At 38.4% G+C, this 24440-nt stretch overlaps 1 protein-coding gene across 2 annotated transcripts in view; it reads left to right on the forward strand.

The window, feature by feature from the left end:
* myo6b (myosin VIb) overlaps positions 1–24440 on the forward strand; it is a 47416-nt gene that overhangs the window by 13359 nt on the left and 9617 nt on the right. The window contains exons 11-29 of one of the 2 annotated variants that reach the window (XM_004082529.5): positions 1183–1363; positions 1970–2114; positions 3103–3260; positions 5158–5249; positions 5611–5683; positions 8453–8580; positions 9670–9765; positions 10055–10225; positions 10668–10706; positions 11556–11649; positions 12873–13003; positions 13156–13233; positions 13685–13814; positions 14913–15003; positions 16292–16442; positions 18977–19185; positions 19266–19344; positions 19567–19727; positions 19823–19873. In XM_004082529.5, coding sequence (XP_004082577.1) covers positions 1183–1363; positions 1970–2114; positions 3103–3260; positions 5158–5249; positions 5611–5683; positions 8453–8580; positions 9670–9765; positions 10055–10225; positions 10668–10706; positions 11556–11649; positions 12873–13003; positions 13156–13233; positions 13685–13814; positions 14913–15003; positions 16292–16442; positions 18977–19185; positions 19266–19344; positions 19567–19727; positions 19823–19873 — 2258 coding nt within the window. The remainder of the gene's footprint in view (positions 1–1182; positions 1364–1969; positions 2115–3102; positions 3261–5157; positions 5250–5610; positions 5684–8452; positions 8581–9669; positions 9766–10054; positions 10226–10667; positions 10707–11555; positions 11650–12872; positions 13004–13155; positions 13234–13684; positions 13815–14912; positions 15004–16291; positions 16443–18976; positions 19186–19265; positions 19345–19566; positions 19728–19822; positions 19874–24440) is intronic. The other variant, XM_011490323.4, reaches the window with a different exon arrangement.

Consider the following 24440-nt stretch of genomic DNA (forward strand, 5'->3'; position numbering starts at 1 on the left):
ATTTTTTTAAAACATTTTCTGAACATAAAAAAATCCTGATTTGAGAATCTATTTCATAACCAAATGGATGCATCAGAAACACTTCGGATTCTTGGATAGTTTTTTTTATAATCTTCTTCAAATGTTTCCATCCATTCATCTTTTAAACCCGCTAAAACCCTTGCGGGGTCACAGGGCTGCTGGAGCCTAACCCAACAACTAATGTGTGAAGGAGGGTTGCCAGTCCATGGCCACACAACTACACATGTACACATTCTCCAATAAACATATGAAGTATATTTTTGGGCTGTGAGAGAAGACCAGAGTGCCAGGAGAAAACCACAGGGAAAACATGCAAACTTCCCACAGAAAGGTCCAAGTCCAGATTTGAATCTTGCTGTGAGGCGGGAGTGCTAACCACTACACCACCGCGCATATTTTTCTCATGAGCCGTTATTAAACTGAAGTTAGTTTTATGTGTTTATAGACTTTTCAAGGATGAGGTTTCAGAAGCCCCATTTTAAACTAATATTACTCATTATGTCACCTGTCATCTCCGTTTCTAACCTACAGGACAATAAGGTGATGTTTGTTTTTTTCCTTCTTTATGCCGTTTTTTCTTCATTAAGTGTGTATTTGTTTTTTTTGCATGAATAACTTAGGTTTGGATTTGTGTGGTTTGTTCCACTTTGCAGAGTTTTTATTTGTGAAATTATACTCTTTCCTATTTCTGAAAAGGGTAAGAACGTTAGCATAAACTCAACAGACTCAAGCGTCAAACAGCAGTCTGTTGGTTTAGCGTGAAATGAGGAAAATCATTTTAGACAACTCTTGACAATTTAATTTGTGAATAATTAATCTTATAATTTAGTGTCTAATTATCAGTCGTAAAGTGCTGTTCAGTTTATTTCCAGTACTTCTTTTCCATATTAATATTCACAGCACTTCTGTTTACATTCATCACTCAGGCTTTCACATTTCTAATTATTACTGAGGCTCTGTCATTTTCCAAGTCTTGTTTCAGCATCTGTCTATCTGCATAATCAGCATCTGCATGGTTTTAATAATGTGATTTTATTTTGATGTGAGAGTTTCAGATCTGCCCTTTAGGACTTTTTAAAATGTTTTAACTCTATGTATATTATTTGTGAATCAGGTTTTAAACTCAGCTTTTTATTTTCCTGTGGGGTTTTCCTCTCCCAGCACCTGAAGTTGGGCGCTCTGAAGGACCCTCTTGTGGACGATCAGGGAGATTTCAACAGGATGTGTGTTGCCATGAAGAAGATTGGTCTGGATGACACGGAGAAGCTGGACCTGTTCCGGGTCGTCTCTGGCGTTTTGCACCTGGGCAACATCGACTTTGAGGAAACGGGGAGTTCTTCAGGTGAATCAGAGATTAGAATCACAAATATGTGCAGATGTGCAGGTTGATCTGTCCAAATGTGGCAGCTACAAAAGCAAAAAGAAAAAAAGAGCATAAATCCCTTACTTATGATAGTTTTAATCTTTTTATCATGTTGCATTAAGTTATATTTCAGGATAATTTTTCAGGAATGGTTCAAGATCATGCAAGTATATTAAAATATATATAAATTCTGCATTTAAATGTGTTCATAGGCTCTTAGAAATGGACAAAAAACTTGCATTTTAAACAAATGTTTAAAAAAATACATTTTTTAAAGCCTTGTTCTTGTCTAACACCACAGTTAAGGAAGGCTGCGTTGCCATAGCAACCATCATTGGATTTCTAATGTTATAGACAATAAGCAGGCAAAGTAAAGATGTCGCTCATCCCCTGCAGTGAAGTCCAACAGGCCAACTGTTGACTGAAACTGAGATGTTAGACAGAAAATTCAAAAAAATATTCTTATGCTGATTATTTTCTTACTTATTGGTGGAGATGATGTTAATTCAAAACATTTCACACTAAACCTCAATTCTTATTTATAGATTTGAGGCCTTATTTGATTGCTTTCTTCTTTTGTTTCAGGCGGTTGTATCTTAAAGAACCACTCGGATCAGACTCTGGAGTACTGTGCCGATCTGTTGGGCTTGGATAAGGACGACCTGAGGGTCAGCCTCACAACCAGAGTCATGCTTACTACAGCAGGGGGCGCCAAAGGCACAGTTATCAAGTAAGATTCAGAGCAAAAAGTTTGAGCACCTTTGAATTTGTTGACTAAAAAGGGCATTAACTCCCCACCCCCACTCCATCAATCCATATAATTCATGAATACATACATTTAAACTCATTAGAATTAGAATTGATTATGATGCTACGTTACTAATGTTTCCATGCAGATATAAAAGAAACATGAAGGGAGTTTTCTGTATTGACTCGTGTATGTTGAGGTGAGGGGTGGGGGGTGTTTGAGTGATGGGACCAGGTTTTCCTAGATGAATATTTCAAAAGGGGCCAGATGCCGGGCCGGCCTGGAAGTGTTTTCTCCCCATTAATAATGCAGGCTTTATCTGAGAAGACAGGGGAGCGTGGCTGCAGTACAGTGAAGCCCCCCCCCCCCCCCCCCATGTGTTTGGGGAGGAGGTGGAGCGAAGGGGGGGGGGGGCTGTCTTTGTTACTAAGACAAATCAAACCGACAGACAAATCCACCGTCAACCTCCCCCCAGGGAAGATGAGGATAACAGAAAGGGGGTGGAGGGATGTAACAGAGTCTGTAAGTTACTGATCATTCAGTTAGAGCATAAACAGATCAAAAGTTTTTGTAATGGATTAAGTTTTCTAAAATTTTATTTGACAGTAAAATATTGTCAAATGAGTCAACTCATTTAAATAATTTCAACCAAAAGAAACGGCGTGTAAGTTCTGTTGGAGGTTACAGTAGAGTTTGAGGCTCATCTCTTAGTTTATCTTTAGTATTTTGTCTCAAGAATCTCAATTTTTAAACCATTTCCCAGCTTGGACTCAAAATGTGGAGGCCATCCTGCCCTCAAAAAAGAAAAAAAAAAAGTGGCACAGGAATGCAACAAAATATTTGCTTCCACATGAGAAACGGGGTTGAATGAAAAAAGAAAATAAATAAATAGAAGAGAGAGGCTTAATAAGAGACTAGCATGTCCCAGTTTCCGATTTCTCTCACTGTCCCACTTTGTGCGTCTCTCCAGGGTGCCTCTAAAGGTGGAGCAGGCGAACAATGCCCGGGACGCCTTGGCCAAAGCGGTGTACAGTCGCCTCTTTGATCACGTGGTCAAGCGAGTCAACCAGTGCTTCCCTTTCCAGGCCTCCTCCAACTTCATTGGCGTGTTGGACATTGCCGGATTTGGTAATTCCACGTGCATTTTTGAAAACTGTCACATTATTGCAGATTTAGCCAAATGACTTTTTAACCCATAAGAATCCATGCTGACATCAGTGGAACAGAAAAATATCAGAAATGTGATCTGTGCTCCACTTGGTTTTTGATATATTCTTCATAATTTTACTTTGAAGGAAAAATGGGTCTGGGTTCTTATGGGTTAAGACCCACTCCAATGAAAATGATGTTTCTTACATGTTCTCGTGGCATTTTTCTAATGATGGAAGACATGGTAAAGAAAACTGAGATTAAAAATGCATTCTGAAGGCCCGTACACACCGGGACGAATATTCGCCAGGCGTTATTCGCCAGCGTTTTTCGCCACGTTTTTTGTGTTCACACCCAGGCGATTTTCGCTGACGATGAGCCGAGCGAACATGCAATTTCATTCCCTGACATTAGATGGCGCTGAATGTAAACAGAAATACTCCTGTACACAAGGTGGCGCTGCGCAACTTTACGCTTCTTAAACTCGCTTTTCCCTCAGAAGGACAGAGCAAGTATTTACGCGCTTGTCAGAATAATACAAAGAAAACGTGAATATTTCAAGCACCAGTTGCTCCAACTGGTGCTTGGTGCGGGGATATTTTAGAATGTCCGTCATTATTTCTTCGCGGCTGTGTAGATGCAACTCGGTGTCTATCTTCTTCGCTGGTATGTATGTTCAGCAAGGCAGTTTTGTGTTTGAGCGCCCCCAAGTTGTGTTTTACTGTAACTTCAGAAGCTCCAGACACGTGTGCAAAAGCGCCATTCTCATTGGTAGAATAGATTTCGGTGTCCTTTGTTTAGTCACGAGGCGTTAAACGTCGGCGAAAATCGTGCGCAAAATTCGTCCCGGTGTGTACGGGCCTTGAGTATTTCTTTGTTGAAATTGTTGTGAATCAGGAGCAGATGAAAAAACGCTGTTTACAATATGACACAAGCTCCCTGCTGGGCTCTATTCTGAGGCTACGTTTAGCACGTTATTATATACAGGCCATGCTGTCCATGTTCACATTGGACAAGCAGGGAGGGGCTTCTTCTGACTTTTCCACTGTTTACTAGTGCATGTTTACCACACACAGTTGGAAGGGTCAAAGCGGTGCAAATTTCATGAATCTTTTTCTTTCACAGCTCTTTTCTGATATATGAAAGACTTGGTGTCATATAATTTCCGCTGGGGACAAACCAGAGTTATTTGTTTCTGTTTCATGATCAGTTTTCAAATGATTGGCACTTCTGTGAATTAAAGGGGACGTCACCCTTTCATCACTACCAAATCCGAGTACCTGATTGGTCAAAGTTCGGCCTGGTTTAACCGTCAAATGCTATTTTTGTTGCCACTGTAATGTTAGGTTGGGGCTATGAGGGGCTGTAAACAGAGAGCTCTCAGAAATGAAGGGGGGAAGAAGGGACAGGGTTGCTCCACACTAACAGTCCCGCCCACAACTCAGAAGTGAATTTCTAATAAACTACTGCCACTCTGCCCATACTATGTCCTAGAAAACGATTTAAAAAAAAACTTGGCTAAAAACATCATAATCTTCATTAAAAGTCGACTGGGAATGTGTTTAAGATCAAAAGAAACTAAAAATGGTTCATTTAACATCCAACCCACGATTTATGCTTCGTAAAAAACACAAATTCAAAATCATTTTATCCTTATGAGATGCATTTTGCAAAGCTTTTTCTGGAATCAAATCTAATAAAGGGATGTGTTTTTCCTCATTGAAATGCCCGAATGCACTTCCTTTCCAGCGTTCTGGCTTGAGAGAGCATTTTCCTTCTGCCATAATTAATATACACAGGCTTAGCAAATCGTTTTATTTTGGAAATTAATTGAAATGAATGTTTTTTTTTTGTTTTTTTTCTCTTCTGCCCTCAGAGTATTTTGAGCACAACAGCTTTGAGCAGTTCTGCATCAATTACTGCAATGAGAAACTGCAGCAGTTCTTCAACGAGCGCATACTGAAGGAGGTGGGTGAGCATCCGGTGGATTGAGATGATGCGGTGTGCGGTTATGCTCATGCTGGGAAACACGCCACATCATGTCGCCAAATGTGATCCAGGAAGAAGTTGCTGGCTTTCTCATTTTCCGTCCATCTCTCTGGTGCACTTTTGTCAGAGTTTAAATTTCTCTGGGGGCTTGTTAATTATTGTGTGCTCATATTGTTTCCCAAATCAGTTATTGATATCACAGTTGCTAACACGTTTTTTTTTTTTTTTTTATCTCTTTGTTATTAAAATTGTTGTGGTTTTGATTTGACTTTTATATAATTGGAAAAAATAGTTTTTCTTTTTTAAATTGTGTTATATTTCTTATGCTTGATAAATATAGGAGCAAGAACTTTATCAAAAGGAGGGGCTGGGAGTGAATGAGGTGCATTATGTTGATAACCAGGACTGCATAGGTAAGTTCCACACTTCCTGTCATGCATGCAAACTTTGAATTAACACCACATACTAAGCTAAACCAAAATCCAAAAAAATGCCTTCTGTAGAGGCTGATTTTTTGTAGGTCGTCAGATCAACATCCTGGGATCAGGCCTGCATTTAGCTAACCCCACTATGAGGTGCAGATAGAATATCAGGAGGGACAAGTCAGGGTGTGCTTAGAGTTTGGGGTGTCAGATCCCCTCAAGCCCCTAAAATGCTTAAAAAACCACATTACCATATCAGTTTATTCATCCATAAATCTATCTTCTCCCTTGATCTATTTAATACGTTTTACAAGTTTTATGCCCAATGTTCTTCCTGATACTTCGCTCTACATTTACCGGGCATGGGACAGGCACAGGACACTGGCTTGTGCCCTGTTGAGGCTGCATTTATCTTCTTTTTATATCTGCCTATTTGTAAGTCCATCCACCCCTAAGTTGTTTTTGTCTTAATTTTATTTAATGTTTTATCTTTTTTGGGATTTTTTTCTTTTTCCTTTCCGTTGGGGGGGGGCACACATCATTTGGGAGGGCATTAGCCCCCTTTGCCCATGCCTATATCTGGCCATGCCTGGGATGATCAGTATTAGCAGCAAAAATGCAACAAGCTGTGCCGAAGATATGGCTGTCTGTGCTTCCCACACACATCAGATGTACCATGCTTGGTTCAAGTGTATTATTACCTCACCCACATGCCAGTCATCACAGCCATTCCTCCATGATCCACTTCAGAGTGGGGGGGGGGACAAAAATACTGACTGCTTTTCATCCTCATAGCCAGCCTATCCCTGTCTGCATAGAGCGCGCTCAGTATTTTCTGGATTTGATGGCCTCTTTTGTGAAATGAGAAGCCGCAGAAATTATACCCACTTGTTAAGCTTATGTCCTGCCCTGAAACGAATTATTAGGATGACGCAGTCCACCAATCAGGGTAAAGCAGGGGGATTTGTATTTCAAAGGCTGTGCTGGTTCAGGTGTGTTGCTAACGGACAGCAGTGAACAACATTTATGACTTGCAAATGACCATTTGAGGTGGCCATTAATTCACTCATCAATCTTCAGGATTTATGCGCAGGTGCTTGTTCATTCAGACCCTTTTTTTTTCCCAAGGTCCTTGGTCTGCACATTATTTTGTAAGCATAATGGCGGATGAATAATTCAAAAATGTGCGGCTAAATGAGCATCCTGATGAGCATGTTTTGTGCATTCGAATAAAGAAACGGCAAACTCTTCAAACTTGTTGTATTCAAAGGGAGTGCTTTGCCGAAGACTGCTGAAAGCATTCGACGACTTCAAGATGATCTAGTGTTAGAAAATGTGAAAGTGCTGTTTATTTTAAAACTTAACACATATGACAATTTGCATATTTTATTTTTATTTTTAATTTTTTTAAACTTGTCCTGTCCAACAGCTGGGCAGAGAGATGAGAGCTGAAGGCCTCTTTTTGCATATTTTCAACAATATCATTACTTCAAGATTACTTTATTCTGGCGTGCAGATGTCAGCTAAGCATGAGGTATTGAAAAAGTACTAGATTTTATCAGCAAAATTTACCAAAAAAACTTCCCATCTGTTGACGTGGTACACAAAATAAAAAGATTGTAGCCTCATACAAACAAAATACTAATTCGTGTCCACAAAATAGTAAAATTGTGCAAACAAAATACTAATTTGCAACTATAAATTTGATCATTTGTACAAAGTACTAATTCGTGGCCACGAAATTGTTTATTTGTATGAAAAAAATATGAATTTTTGGCCTCAAATAGGCAATAACATACCAACATGTGGACACTTTTTAACTTGCACAAACACAATAATTAATCGGTGGCCAAGGAACTTTTTGATTGTACTGAAAATATATATCCGTGGCCACAAATTAATGAAATTGTGTGTACTAATTACTCATTTGTTGCCATGAAATACTAACAATAATGTTAATACATTCAGTAGCCACTGGTGTAAACAATATCATGGTCAGATGTCTTTGGGGAAATGATGAATCTCTTCAAAGCTTTTCACAATGGATTTGTTCCTCGATCATCCTAAAATAATACTCAGTCTGTCTATCATCTATATTTAATCTATATCCGTTTTCCAACACACCATAAATTATATCAATAAGAATAATTAGCAGACTATTGGGTTTTCATGGTATAATTATCTCGTTGCCACTAATTACTGTTTCATTTGGACATTTTAACTATTTCTTTGCTACAATTTCTTTATTTTTTGTACTTTCACTTCAGACATGCTCGATAGAAAACTCATCAATATTGTTCCCAAAGTACCAACAAAATAAGCTGTTTTTTGTTTTGTTTTGTCAGAATCAATGAATTGCTATCAAATGTTAGACCAAAGAAGCTGGATAGTTTGTTTGTTGTATACTGTCTTTTTGTTCTACTTTAAATTATTCAGAGTTAATTTAAAGTTTAAAACACAGATTGTTTTTTGTTTGTTTTGTTTTTTTACAAAAAACTGCAGAAAAACTCAAATATTTCATGTTAGTTATGAATTCATTTTTATAAGCATTTGCATCAGTCTAGTCTGATCCAAGTCATCCCAATTTCTTTTAATAATTTTAACTGTTTTTTTTTTAACAATAGCCCACAGAGGAGTAAAAAATATTTATCATTTATCAGTTCCAAATAGATTAACCAATTTAAGCCCTGTAGTTTTGACAGATTTTTCAGAAGGTTTAAATGAACAGACAAGAGAAATGATTCATTGTGTTGTTTTCAGATCTAGTGGAGGCCAAGACGGTGGGAATTTTAGACATCTTGGATGAAGAGAACCGTCTTCCTCAGCCCAGTGATCAGCACTTTGCACTGGCAATCCACAGCAAGCACAAAGAGCACTTCAGGCTCACGGTCGGACACTTGTCCTCGCTTTCTTGTTCATTCAATAGATGAAAACACGCGTTGTGTTCGCGTTTACTTTTCCAGTTTGTTTGAGCAGTTGTGTGAAATATTGCGGCCTTAGCCCCCCATCCCCCCCTCCTGTTACTGTCTCTGTTGCTAAGACGGTCTGCCTCATATCTGCAAGTACAAAATCCTTTTGGTAAGGTATCCTTAACAGCCATCGGGGCTTTATATGGCTGCAGCCATGTTGTTGTCACTGCTTGAATAAAGTTTTTCAGTTATTTAAAAGAATAAAGAAGAAAATAGTATTTTTTTATGACTTGTTTTGGCATACATCACTTTTATAGGTTTAAATTCAGACTTTTGAGGGAATGGATGAATGTGTCACGCATTCTGCTTGCATGCTAGACAATAAGAAACAAGTTATCCTAAAAAAAAAATTAAAAAAAAGGAAAGTTTAAGGTAACACCGTTTTTTAATTAGCGTTTGGCTTTTTGTTGACTTTTTAACAGATGTACGCTGACCCAGGGTGTGCCTATATTGGAGAGCTGCATCTTTCAATGGACCCGACCAACCCGCTCGGTGTTGGCCGGGTCTTTCGTCGAGCAAATCGGTCGGATGTTAATGGCTATGAATTTGGACGAGTCCAGCCTTTAGATAATTCCAGCCGTTACATCGGCGAATGTCCTGTCACTTAGTAACCATGAGTCCCAAACAGAAAGGAGTAGAGAACCAGGCATGGAGCTTAAAAGTTGGTTTATTTGATGTAATTAAAAAAATAAGAAAAATGTGATTATCTCCAACTCTGCGTGCCGCTTCACGTCTGCCATTGCTGTCAGAAAATCTCCGGGTTCGGCTGCAATGCATCTTGGGATACGGACAGCATAGAAGGATACACCAGACCAGGCCGTATTCGTTGACTCAATTTGAAGGAGTCGTTAAATTTGAATATGTCCCCTCACGATGACGTAAACGGCGTACAAATGCCGCCCAGGAAGATCGCAGCCCTCGAATTTGAACACAGCCCTGGAGTTCAATGTGGCCCATTTGTACACATTTTTTTATGAAAAAATTATTAATTTTTGCTCTTTTTTTTAGGTTCCGAGGAAGTCGAAACTAACCGTCCACAGGAATCTTCGCGATGACGAAGGCTTCATCATCAGACACTTTGCTGGAGCTGTCTGCTATGAAACTGTAATATTTAATATCAAGTATATCTCAATTTGTGTACCATTATATTTTCAGCATATTTTTCTGAAGTGTGCACGCTCGCAACAGTATTATTATTATTATTATTATTCACCGTATTTTGTGTAAATACAGATCTCGATCAAATTTCCTCCAAAACAAAGAAGCTTGGTTTAAGTGAAAGGACTTTCATTCTTTCATTCTTCATCTGTGTTGTACTTTATCAATATATACGAAATGCTGGCGTCAACACAATTGGACGTAAAGGCGTATGTGTGTGTGTGTGTGTTGACAGACACGGTTCGTGGAGAAGAATAATGACGCACTCCACATGTCCTTGGAGAGTTTAGTGTGCGAATCAAAAGACAAATTTGTTCGGCAACTGTTTGAGAACTCCAGCACCCTCAAGGACTCCAAACAGAAGGCGGGCAAGCTCAGCTTCATCAGCGTTGGCAACAAATTCAAGGTTGGAGTGGCCGTCAAAGCTCTTTATATTTGGATAACAATAACTCAACCATATGCATTTTTAAATAAATTTCTTTGAATTCGAACATCTATATGGGTTTTTTTGCGGCTCAACATAAAACAATCCTCTTTTTCTTTCATTTAAGCTCTATTTTTAGAGTTCTCAATGCCTTCTTTTTTAATTTGAAAAATTCTTCTGTTGAAATTAGCTTGAGAATAAACAAGTACAAAAGTCAGCATAGAGAAAAGAATGAAGACAATGAAGCTTTTGAATGCATTTTTTACATTTTTGGCAAGGAAATGCCTTTTTTATCTTTTAGTTTTCAGATATTTCTCTTTTAATTAAGGCTGGATTTGTGTTCTCTTAATACAACTACATTTTTTTATGAATTTCCTAACAAACAAAACTCAAACTGCTAATTTTTCTCTCCTTCCTCAAACAGACTCAGCTAAACCTGCTGCTTGAAAAGCTTCGAAGCACAGTGAGTAAAAACGCTTTCATTCATTTCAAAGTTCATTCAACCTTTTTGAGACTACAATGATGTGCTTTTGTTTCTATAGCCGGTTGTGTTAACCCTTAGCAGTAAGGAATGAGTTTGAGCTTCGTTTTCCACCCAACAATTGGCTAGATTAATTCATCTTCACAACATTTTTTGTGGCAATAATTTTTACTGATATGTTTTTGATTATATTGCACAGTAATTCTTCAATAAACCTGACACTGTTAAAGAAAAAAACTAAATTCCGAGTGGTAAATATTGTCGTTTATTTTACTTTAAATTCACAAAAATTGAGATCAGATAGCGTGTATGTTTTAGAACATAGATGAAACATGTAGAACATAAAAATGTGTTAATCCACAAAGACAAGGTAAAAAAAAGGGAAATAAAAGTTCCAAGAAGTATCACAGTTATGTGTCGTAACTCTTGTTTGGTTTAAACCCAAAATGTCAAAGCGGAAAACCAATTGAAAGGTTAAAATTTATTGAAAACAATGCCATTAGGGGGTTGAGTTTCATTCCTGCGTCATTGTAATTAGCTGACGTGATTGGAAAACTCTCCGGTAAGTTTGTAGTAGGTTTAGGGGCTGTCATCTGGACTTTTTGAATTCTGAAGAATTGACAAAGCCTTTTGGATAAGAGGTGAAACGTATTCTAACTTTAAAAACCAAGTCCAGATGACAGCCTCTAACCAACCTGGATGAATGAGAGTCTTCATAGACATGTCTCCGGTAAGTTCAAGGACTGAGGGTTAAGCACAGTTGTGTCAGACTAAGCATTAATGTAAAGTACAGGTTTTGTGTCATTGGTTTTATGTATTTGTTTTTTGTAGGGCTCAAGTTTCATTCGGTGTGTGAAGCCCAACCTGAAGATGGTCAGCCACCATTTTGAAGGAGCTCTAATCCTCTCACAGCTGCAGTGTGCTGGTACATAATAATAATTTTTAATAATAATGTTAATAATAATTGTTAATTATTTGATAATTATGTGATATTTTATAATTATTTGAAAAATGCTTTTATAAAACCCTTTTCTTATAAGCGTGATTCTGATTTCCCCCAAACACCCATCCATACATTGTATAGAACTGGGTCCATGTTTTTCGCCCTGTAGTTCATCGTCATTCCACTAGGGGCACTAGAAAAGCTTTTCCTGTTTTATTTCAAAATGGCTTCTGCTATAAAATTATGGAGTCCTATACTGTTCATAATTGAATAAATAAATATTTAATTAAATAAATAAATATGGCCTCATGCAAATAAACAATCAACCAATAAATCTCTCATAAATATATAAAAAGATCATGAAATTGTGAAAAACATGCACACAAATTTTAAATTAGCCATTATATTGTTCAATATATTTCATTTTGCTTTAAAAACCTGTTCATTATTTTAAAACAGCATTTTAAAATATTAATTTTAATCATGTTGAATATTATTATAATTCTACGTCTTTTTTCAGAACCTTGGATTTCAAAAACAATATTTTCCAAAGTAGCTTTGTTTTTATTTCATGTTGCTGTTTTTCACAATGGCTTATGTATTTTTAGCTAATTTTTAAGACTTCATGGTGAGAATAACTCATCTATTGTTGTAGATTTTGTAACTTGCTATATTGAAAGAATGCAAAATATTTGGATAATCAATTCTCTATAATACAGTTTACGCCTCGTTAAAAATGTGTGTCAGATTTCAAACAGTGGGTAAATTAGATACTTTTTTCCTGAACACTTATCAAAATTTCTCATCTTAAACTAACATTGTTGTGAGCTATGACTTACCAAATTAAATGTGTCTCAATCTCAATAAAAAATGTTTACATTTTTTTTTTTTGTAAATTTCTTCAAAGGGTTTAAAATCATAATAATACCATGAAAAACAAACAATTTTTTGATGATGTAGCTTTTACAGAGTTATGGAGGCTTTTTTTTGCTGTAGCGTATGTAAACATTTCCACCTAAACTGTTGTTATTGTTCAGATTCCATTCATTTGGAAGTCAATGCAAACCCCCATCCCTGCAGTGCATTTGAAGTAATGGACTTCTTCCCATCATGCTTGATTTCCCACAATAAGCTCTGATGTGGTGCTGCGGTGCAGACAGAGAAGTCTCATTTCCATATCGCCTCCGTGTGTTTGTCTCGTCCAGGAATGGTGTCAGTGTTGGACCTGATGCAGGGGGGGTTCCCCTCCAGAGCCCCCTTCCATGAGCTCTACAACATGTACAAGGCGTACATGCCAGAGAAGCTCACACGGCTGAATCCACGCCTCTTTTGTAAGGTGCATAAGCTGAGCACTCTCCTCTAACTGTAAAAGTCATGCATCTGAATTTAAATAACCACGTTCTGTTTAAAAAAGTCCAATTATTGGGTTCAGTAACTTATTCCAGGAGGCAATGGTGTGGTGTCACTGAATTTCAATGTGCTCTTCAGGCTTTGTTCAAAGCGCTCGGCCTAAATGATAATGACTTCAAGTTTGGATTGACCAAAGTGTTCTTCCGCCCAGGAAAGGTAAAAAAAAAAAAAGAGCCGATCATTACTTAAAGACCCACTCTGATCTTTACATCTAAGCGTTCCCAGAGGCCTTTTAATAATTTCCCTTTTGTAGCCAAAATCAATAACCGTGTGACGTTTTCTAGGGCATAATTTCTGCAGAGCAGCAGGAGTTTAATATGAAGTTAAGTTGTGGGTGGAACTGTTGGTGTGGTGCAACCCGCCCCCCTTCCCCTCCCCATTGCTGAGAGCTCAGAGCAATGAGCTTGTGGCCCACCCATCATATTTTCTACGTCACAGCAATTTTTCATTTGCGCAGCGATCTGAATAAAGAAATACTCAGAAATTGAATTTTAAGCTTAAAAACATGCGAAAAACACCAAAAACAGGATTTTCATCAGAGTGGGTCTTAGCGATAGCGATATCATATAAGGTTACCAAACTAAAACCTTTTTATTGTGGCCATCAGTTTGCAGAGTTTGACCAGATCATGAAGTCTGATCCAGACCACCTTGCAGAGCTGCTGAAGAAGGTCAACAAGTGGTTGTTGTGCAGCCGCTGGAAGAAGGTCCAATGGTGTTGCCTGTCAGTAATTAAACGTAGGTTTAATATGCCAACTTTTCCACCACTTTTTTAAATGAATCTTAAGCTATGTTCACACCGCCCCAACACTTGTTTATGCGACCACTTCCATTCAAAAGTCGTAATAAACGCATGTTTGAGGGTTTTGCGTTCAAAACTCTAAGGTTCAGGTGTAGCTACACAAAATTCTACGACCGTTTTTCGGGTTCTACGTATTAAAACGTGTGGCCATTTAATGCACGTCGCCAACTAAACCATGTTAAACTAGGACCAACCACGGACTTTGCAGTGGTAGTGATGCAGTGAAACTCACCAAACTCGGAGCGTAGCTGGTTTATCGGATGAACCCAGACTCGAGTCTGACGACATCTGTGTTTGTTTTTTTACATAAACACAAACCAAGGCCACTCTCATGAGATGATGGCAATCCATATCCGCCTTTGCATGGATGCTAGCAATGAACCAAACCGTTTCTGTTTCGTGCCCACAGCGTGAGATGTGCACCGCTTCGACATTTCACACCAAGCCTCTTCCAGCTGTAGGGGGCAGACATGTGCTAGTTAACAGAAGACCCTCCCTACTTATGCAGTGTGAACACCGTGATCTAAACGCTCGTTCTTGAACTTGTCAAATGTCAGGTGTGTACGTAGCTTAAGACACATTTTTATTTATTCCAGTAAAGATTCTCCACTACGTTTTTTTCTGTTATTTTGCGACTGTTTCAGCTGGCCTCTTGGCCGTCTTTTGACTGTTACTGTTTCACTTTTTTTTCTTTGTTTTTGTTTCCTTGGAAATACTAAAAGGAGTAGCCTCCAGCCAGGAGGAGCTGCTCCTCTTTACAGTCAGTTCCAAGCTATCGACTTCCAGCATGAAGCAGAGAGCAGCCTTGCCCCAGCATATTTGTGTGCAAGCATCTGAAGAAATTACATTACAGCTGTAACAGAGCACTCTGGGCTTTGGTTATTTACTTCAACACTTAACTATACTTTCATTTCACATGACTGAAAGTTTCAATCCATTAAAGCAGGCCTACGCAATACATGATTACACTCTGGTTCTGTTTGCTCCTAACCATAAAGCAAAGTGATGCAGATTTTCTTTGCTGTTTCCAACAGTCCGAAACAAAATGAGGTACAGAGCCGTGGCCTGCATTAAGATTCAGAAGAGTGTCCGCATGTGGTTGTGTAAGAAGAAGCATAAGCCACGGTGAGTTTCTCACACAATGTGCGAGATTTGTATTCCCATTTTGTTCAAATTAACAATTAAAATTACAATAAAAATGATTCTGATTTAATAATAATAATACATTTAGAAAGAAATGCACTTTACTTTATTAAAAAATATCAAAGCACTACATTATAAACAAATCTCTAGATTCTGAAATTCCTATTAATTAATCTACAGATTTAGATTGATATTACTAATAATTTGTATAACAATATTTCAACAATAAAGTTTATATTTAGAAATAAAGCAAATTAAATATTAGATATGAAATAGATCATTTAATTTTTAATCACTGTTTTAAATTGTAAAATCACAATACAACCAAGTAAGATTGAAGCTCACCAAACTGCTTCAACAACACTAATTGCAATAATTTTATTAAACAAAAACAAAAATTTGTAGTTGAAATAATTTTTGCATTTAAAGTAGGGATGGCCGATATATCGGTGCCAGTATCGGTAACAGCCGAGATTTACATAATTTGAGTTTATTGGTAGCTAAACTCAAATTATTACCGATATTCTTCTGACTGTTTTCAGAAACTCTTTTTTTTTTAAGTGTACTTTCCCTAATAAATTGGAAAGCTTCTGTTTACAGTTATAGTCAGATTTGCTGATATTGTCCTGATGCTGGTTTGGTTTCCAGTTTTAACTAAATGTTCTTTGTTTTTCTTTTTTTAATTTGAATTGCTCAGTTCTGTTAAAGACTGCCATTGTGTAGAGTTTCAGTTGTACAATAATAATCCCACACATCCACACTACCCTCTGTGAACAAGTCTTACATGGAGCAACCCTTTCATCACGTCTCAAACCGGCACCAGAGCAAAGAATCAACGGGATGCAAATGGAGAACGGACCTTAAAAAAGCAGCAGCTTAACCCAGAATCCAAACGAAAATAGAGAAAACAGCAGAACACAAACCCTGACAAATGTACACTGTGTGTTCTCAGAAATACACATCAAGCTGTTTTGCTATATCTGACAAAAATGTATGTCGGTATGTAGAATCATCTTGGTTTTAATGCTTTACGGTCTATTTTTATCCAATTCTAAACATTGGACCACGGAGGGGTTTTCAGCCACATTTATAAACACATATATATAATTTTTAAAAAGAAACACTTTTTAGAGATACTGACATAAAAGGTATTAAACTATTAAAGTCATGTCCCACATTTTTCTTTAAGAATGGTTTTATTGATCCATCTAAACTCTGTTTAGATTGAAGGTTTCCTGATTTTAACGAGCATTTTCTTCTCTTGGGGCAGAATAAACGGCCTGGTGAAGGTTCGAAACCTTAAGAAGCACATGGAGCGGTTAAACGAGGTGGTGACCGGGCTGAAAGAGGGCAAGCAGGAGATGACCAAGCAAGTTCATGAGCTGGGTACAGCCATAGACGCGCTGTTGGTGAAGATAAAGGTAAGACACTGGCTGCTTTTGCAGGTGAACTTGATTCAAAGTGTCGTCATCAGACTTGCATCAAGACACAAAAGTATTGGCAGAGTTTGTGACAGACCCAGGAGTGGAGCCACATCCATAACCAGTACTTAGGACCTCTGCCCTCAGACATGCTGTAGCAAAAGCCACATAGCTGCAGGCCCGTTTACCAAATGCAGGGGGTGCTGGGGTTTCCAGACAAACCATTCACAACAGCTTTGACTGGAATACCAGAAGATCATTGCAGGTAATTCCAATGATACTAAGACACCACCAAGAAAGTCTGCAGAAATGTTGCTGTCCGAGCGATGCACAGAGGTCAACATGGTCCCCAGGGTTTTCTTTGGTGGAAGAGGAGTAACAGTCTGGGAAGGCATCACCAGTCTATGCAAAACCAATTTGGTTATTGCAGACGTCTCAGTCACTGCAGGTTCTTACCTCAGAGACATGATAGAACCCATCATCATACCTCATTTCCACAATCAACTTTCTGTTCATGGATGATAGTGCCAGAATTGTCACTACAGGAAGTGGGAGTACCTCATTTCCCCTGACCTAAACCCTATAGAGCACATATGGGACCAGATGAAGCAGAGCCTGGATCATTGCACCCCCACCACAAAGTCACCTGGCAGAACTGCATGTTTCACTTGCAGAAGATTGCAACGCCTCAGAACGACATCCTGAGGCTAGTAAGGAGCGTGAAACGTTGCTGTCAAATGGTGGAAATACCCGCTATTGACATAGTCATTTTTTTTTCATTTGGGGCTATTTAGTCTTAATTTACGGGGTAAAAAATGTCAAACTAATGAAAATGGTGTTTCTTTTCGTCCATTATTCGTACTATCAAAGGGAACTTTTCATTAAAATCAGACCAATTAGGAAGAGCACTCCTGTAAATAACAATACAACTTATTGTGAGTTGTGTACATTTTTTAAACAGAGACATCTACAAATGTTTTTAACAGAATATGTGTTACTTTTCATGTTCTGGTGATTTGCTTCTTCTCAGTTTCAGACTTATTTGTATTTCAAACCATGGCTGATCACTCAGGGAGTTGTGGCTTTTCTTTATCTTCTTTCTGTTCCACAGATCAATAATCGCCTCAGGATAAATAAATAAAATATCAGCAAAGGAGACTCTTCGCCAGTAATTTCATTTATTGAGGCTATTATGCTGAATGATCAGAAGTGCTTTGTGTAATCCCAGTGCAATATGCACTCTTCTTATTGGACCTTCTAGGTGCAGCAAATAATTGCAGAGACATTTTCGCTCCATGGTTTGATGTGTGCAATCAACGGAAATAATTATTGTGGTTTTATTTCTTTTTTTTATATCGTACTGACACAAAAGGACCAGTGACTCGCGGCGCTTTGTCTCCCCTCCATCCCTAAACAGCCCCTCCACATTTTCAATTTTCAACTTTTAGCCCTTTAGCATCCCGACCGTCAACAATTATGGCATTCTGGGTGTTGAGAAATTGCTTCTGGCACGCGTTCTTGGAGTGAATAATGCATGAGGCGCCACTGGCTGTCGCTCAGACCGCTATACATCGGGGACAAGACCTTGTCATCCCGTCGATCCTGACTCACTGTTAGGAGCGGGGCGTAATGAAGCCCCACAATGGGGTGATCACTTCCCCCGCTGCTGATTGTCTGACGTGGGGGTGGAGAACAGAGCTTTGTGGCTGCAAAGGGCAAATGACAGACACACTGTCAGTCAGTGTCTGACTTGTCACCACATGGAAATGCTGTGCAAACAGGGAAACAGATGTGTGTGTGAGTCTTTTGGCAGTTTCTGAGGAATTCTGCTTCAGGTTTTACCGACCTGCAAAAATCTTGTATTTTTTTATATTATTTATTGATATTATATTTGATATAGTTTTTTGACAATCCTTTTATATTTTCCAATAATAATAATATCTATATAGATAGATAGATAGATCTATATATATATAAATATAGATATGTATATATATATATATATTTGTATATGGTAATATATATAAATATTTTAAAGTAATATTTATTCATATTTTTGATATTTTTCTTTCACCCGTTCCTAAAGCAGATTGTCTTTCCGCTCTCTTGTGTTAGAAGGATGGTTTTCTAATTTTTCTTCTAAACCCGTTTTTGTCTCTTTCGGGGTTACGGACAGTCTGGCGACATGTCCCCAGTCTGTCAAAGGCCGCAATCACACACCCATACACACCTAGGGACAATTTAGAGTAACCAGTTAACCTATGAAGCATGTTTTTGGATGGTTCCCGGACAAAACCCGCGCATGCACAGGGAGAACATGCAAACTCCACACAGAAGGTCTCCCATTGATGTTCTGTTTTAGATCCCCTATCTGAGACTTGAACTGGGGTCTTCTTGCTGTGAGGCAAAAGCGCTAACCACTGCTCCACCATGCAGCCCTAAAAGGGTGGTTTTCTAGATACAAAAAGTGAAGGAAATAAACATGTTCTTTATTTTCTGATTTTCTTTTTTTCTTTATTCATTTGACACCCCAGACCTCAATAATGACCTGGAAGGAGATCGACACAGAGTACCAGAAGCTGGTGAAACACTCCGAGCAGCTGCTGTCCTCCATAAAGAAGAAGAAGCAGGAGGAGGAGGAGATCGAGAGACTGAAGCACATCGAGGAGGAGATGGACAAAGAGAGGAAGACCAGAGAAAAGGAGGAGCAACGACGCAAACAGGAAGAAGACGACAGGAGACTGTGAGGGGAAAAAAAAGCAAGCTTGGCCATGTGTTGTTAGTTAGCAGGTGTAAAATATGTTTTTATTTGTTCTTTTGCAGCAAAGCAGAGATGGAGCTGAAGAGAAAGCAGGAGGAGGAAGACCGAAAGAAGAGAAAAGAGGAAGAAAAAGTTATTCAGGTTTGGACCTGAAAGAATGGTTATTCTGACAAATAATAATAATAATATTATAATGAATGATAGCCGTTTATTTCTCTATAGAAGTCTGTGGGATCTTGGCTTCTCACTGCCAGCAGGTTACTTCCTGTTTGGAACGCCAGGGGGGAGGGGTCCCTCAGTCCAGCTCTCATTTGTGTAGATTTTTGTGCCACCGTGTTATTGTTGTGCTTTGCGTGTTTGCAGGCGGAGCTGGAAATCCAGCTGGCGGTGGAGCGCGAGGAGCAGGCCCAGCATGCCGCCATGCTGGAGCAGGAGCGGAGAGACCGGGAGCTGGCCATGAGGATCGCGCAGAGCGAGGCCGAGCTCATCACTGAGGAAGGCCAGAGCGACGCAGGCCTGCGCAGGTATTGCGTGTGACCCAGAAAACAGTGCTGACCCAGGCTGACCTCGGAAAAAGTGAATGTAACCGCCTTTCTCCTGTTTCCGTTGTTTCCTTCAGTGATGACTCTTTTTCAGGTCTTCCTATCTCTTCGTCCTCAGCCAGAGCCATGTAAGACTTCAGCCCAAAGTCTAGCCGACATCTGTCATAGTTACTCACTCTCTTCATCCCCACTGTAGTGTCTAATCCCACATGAAACAGACTGTCATTCAAAAATAATCAACTGATCCCAGTGTTTGCCAAAGTTAAAAAAGTAAAAAAGCGGGGGGGGGGGGGGGGGAGTCTTACAATTTCAATAAACCCATTATTTTTTTATAAAAACAGTTTATTACATTTTTGCACTTAAAAAAAAACTGTTAAAACTGCAAAAAGGTCTAAATGATAGAAAATTAGGGCCACCTTAAAAGTAAATATAAAGATCATAATAGAGTTGTAAAATTATGAGTAAAAAGTTAAACTTTTACAAGGATAAAGTCATAAACGTACTTAAACTTTTTTCGAGATTAAAACTGTTAATTTATTATTTTAAAAACAATCAATAATAATCAGTAATTGAATTTAAAAGTCTTATTTTTTCTAATATAAAGTTGTCATTTCATGAAAAAAAACTATAAATTTACAAGAAACTTAAAGCAGATTCAGTGAGTCTTGATGTTCATCCCATTTCTCTGAATTAAACAGCTGATGTTCCATTGTCATTGTTTAAATGTTTAAAAACCTAAATGTAGCATTTTCTTTTTTTAAATGCATGACTTTAATCCTTGTAAGATTACAACTTTTTGAAGCATAAATGTATGACTTTATTCTCGTAAATTGTTGCAGTTTTGGTCACAATTGCACTAAATTTCTCAATATTATAGGACTTTAATCTTGTAAAATTTTGACTTTTTTTATAATTTTACAACTTTATTCAATTTGGGTTTTTTTTTCATGGTGACCTCTACTGTAAATCAAAGCTTAATTTTAAATTCTTTAAAAAGTTTTTTTTTTTCTGTAAAAATTAATAATAAATGAGAATGACTGTAAATGAACCACACAGACCTGCTGATGAAAAGACAGATTCTTACACCACATTTAAAACGTAAGATCTGAAAGCTCTTACGTTTTAAATGTCTTACATATTCTATTCTTAATTGAAAAAAGGTAAATCTGTTTTTTATTAAGACTATAAATATATATCTTAATAATTCAAAAAATAAAGAACTAAGTTGCAATTATTTATTTTTTTTAAAGGCAGACAGTTTCTTGGGATCAAAAAGGGTCACAAGTGTCTCTGACATGTCCTAACTGGGTCTCTGTTATCAGAAATGGCACCATGTGTGCACAGCCCACAGCTTTTATGCAGTGAAAGATGCAGGCAGACCAGGCAGGGGGGTGCTTTAGCTTTTGGATGGCCACAGGATCTGGACCTCCCTTCCCTTCCAGCTGCAAATCATTTCCTAATCCGCTTCTGCCAAAAGCTCACGCTGGCCTTTTGCTCCCCATCTTCGTTCCCGTCTGCAAGAAAAGCAAAGCTTCCATTTCTGCGTTATCACTGTTGCACACCAGTCAGAAGGAGAATGGTCCTGATTCAGTTGAATCTTTTCAGTCCATCTGTTCCTTACTGGACTTTAAAAGTTAGTCTAGAAGATGTTTAGCTGCTCTTCTGAGCAGTTCCTTCAGGCCTAATGCTGCGTTCATGCTAGGATCACACCGGCTGCGTTGATTCGTGATTGAACATCTTGTCACTAATTGCTGGCTCCAAAAAGCCAAAATTTGTACCGTCTATTGAGAAATAAACAGCTATTATTTAGTCGTTATTTTTGTCAGAATAACTATTCTTGCTCTTCTACCTTTTTGTTAAACATGTTGTTGCTAATTATAATTGTTTTTAGGATAATTTTTCTGTAGCCCATGTTATTCGAGTTATAAACAGTCCAATCAGATGCTTCAGTAAAAGTATATGGCATCTGCTGGTCCCCCACGTTTAACGTGCAAAACACTTAACAGATTCCATGTAGCATGCTTTCATGTGGTAGTGTGTGTTGCCCACCAGTAATCTCACTGCTCATTGGTGAGAGTGGTTGCCATGGAAGTGTTGACTCAGATCAACTTGGACCAATCACAGCTTGCTGACCGTTTCTGGCTTCAACATCGCAGCGCCCTAATTGCAAAACAATAGGTCTTAACAAAAAAAATGTACTGCCCCCTACAGGTTGAGGTTGGAATTGTGGTTATTCTTTTGGAGCCAGAAATAAACCATTTACTAAGGGTGATGTTACGCTCTCTCTGTCCAGTTCGCATAATCTTAATGGTCCTGTGTGAACTTTAGAGGCACTGCTGAGGCACGGAGAGATCAAAAAATTAACACTCAGACATTCAAGCACTGTCTTGTAACCTGTGACGCTGCGTTTCTACTAGTGAATATTCAAGATGAATAAATAAATGGTATCTACTGAAGACCAGTTCACTATTAGCCACTAATGAGTATCCTCACCTCTGAGCCACACCAAGATCCCCACCAAGTAATGGAGTACAACTTGGACATTTCCATTTGCGCCTATGATGTTTGTGGTTTTTTTTTCCACCACACTTCTTGGTGGTGTAGTGGCTCTCGCCTCACTCAAAGAAGGTCTTGGTTCAACTCCCAACTGAAACCTTTCTGTGTGGAGTTTGCATGTTCTCCATACGGTGGCCGAGAGGTGCAAGACACGCTTACATTTAAGATACAGCAACAGCAAATCCCAGTACAAATGAACAAATCACAAAACACAACAGCAAATACTGAAACACAACAGCAAATCACGAAACACAACTGCAAATCACAAAACACAACAGCAAATCACGAAACACAACCGCAAATACTGAAACACAACAGCAAATACTGAAACACAACAGCAAATACTGAAACACAACAGCAAATCACGAAACACAACAGCAAATCATGAAACACAACAGCAAATACTGAAACACAACAGCAAATACTGAAACACAACAGCAAATCACGAAACACAACAGCAAATCACGAAACACAACAGCAAATCACGAAACACAACAGCAAATCACGAAACACAACAGCAAATACTGAAACACAACAGCAAATCACGAAACACAACAGCAAATACTGAAACACAACAGCAAATCACGAAACACAACAGCAAATACTGAAACACAACTGCAAATCACGAAACACAACAGCAAATCATGAAACACAACAGCAATTCATGAAACACAATGGCAAAAACTGAAACCCAACAGCAAACCACGGAACAAATGACAGAGTCCTGAAACACAAAAGCAATTTTGGGTGAAAACTAACAAATCCTGAATTACAAAAACAATCTCGATACAAATGAACAAATCCAGAAACACAACAAGGACAGCGGAGAAACGGCGTCTAACAGAAACGTAACGTCCTGAATCCCGGAAGTGACGTAGTATAAAACTAATTGTGTATTATTTTTTACATTTCCTTATTACTGTCTTTTTTATGTGGACATTTTCAATACTTGAGACAGTCTAAAAGCATTTCTTCAATTGTATTACTACAATAAAAATTACAACAACGTTTAACAAGGTAAAGTTTTTGCTTTTCCGGTATTAAGGGTATTCCCTCTCCGTTAAGACCACTCTAGCAAGAATGCTTCAGGACTGTTTCATGTATTTAAAATGTCCACATAAAGAAAACAGTAATTAATAACATTTAAAAAAATCATACACAATTAGTTTTATATCACGTCCATTTCTGTTAGAAGCCATGTCTCCGCTTTCATTGTTGTGTTTCTGGTTTTGGTCATTTGTAACAGGGTTATTTTTTTGTAATTTGGTATTTGTTTCAGGACTGTAATTTTCAGTATTTGCTGTTGTGTTTCGTGATTTGCTGTTGTGTTTCAGTATTTGCTGTTGTGTTTCAGTATTTGCTGTTGTGTTTCAGTATTTGCTGTTGTGTTTCGTGATTTGCTGTTGTGTTTCTTGATTTGCTGTTGTGTTTCAGTATTTGCTGTTGTGTTTCAGTATTTGCTGTTGTGTTTTGTGATTTGTTCATTTGTACTGGGATTTGCTGTTGCTGTATCTTAAATGTAAGCGTGTCTTGCACCTGTCGGCCACCGTATCTCCAGGCTTCCTCCCACAGTCCAAAAACATGCATCAGAAGTTAATTGGTGATTTTAAATTGCCCCTAAAGGTGCATGTGAGTGTGCACAGACTGCAACACACTGGTGACCTATTCGCCAGTCACCTAACAGTAAGTCAGGTTAGCTCCAGCAGAACTCCCGAAAGGGATGCAACAGGTTCTGAAGATGGATGGATACTTCTAAAGAAGCCAGCATCAGCTGTTAGAACCAAAGAAGCTTCACAAACAAGCAGCGAAGCATCTTCTAGATCAACCTTTAAAGTCCAGTCACCCTGAAGAAGCAGAACCCGGTGATAACACCTCCTGGATGACAGAAAATCCTCACTGTCAGTCAGAATTCATGATGGTAATCTAGTGATTTGTGAATTAATCCATTATGCAGAGACGCTGCTCTGACCGTAATTAGAACAGACAAATCCTTCCTTCCTATTATGGAATTATCGGCTTTAGTTCAGCAGGGAGGCTGGAGACGTAATCTCAGAGTTTGGCAGAGGTCTGTTAAGTAGCTGAAACTTCAACTCTGTTATTAGTAACTTTATCTAAATGCAGTATCAAGGTATTGTGACT

Source organism: Oryzias latipes, chromosome 22, assembly GCF_053564925.1.
Source record: "Oryzias latipes strain Hd-rR chromosome 22, Olatipes_Hd-rR_3.1".
Classification (NCBI taxonomy): Eukaryota; Metazoa; Chordata; class Actinopteri; order Beloniformes; family Adrianichthyidae; genus Oryzias; species Oryzias latipes.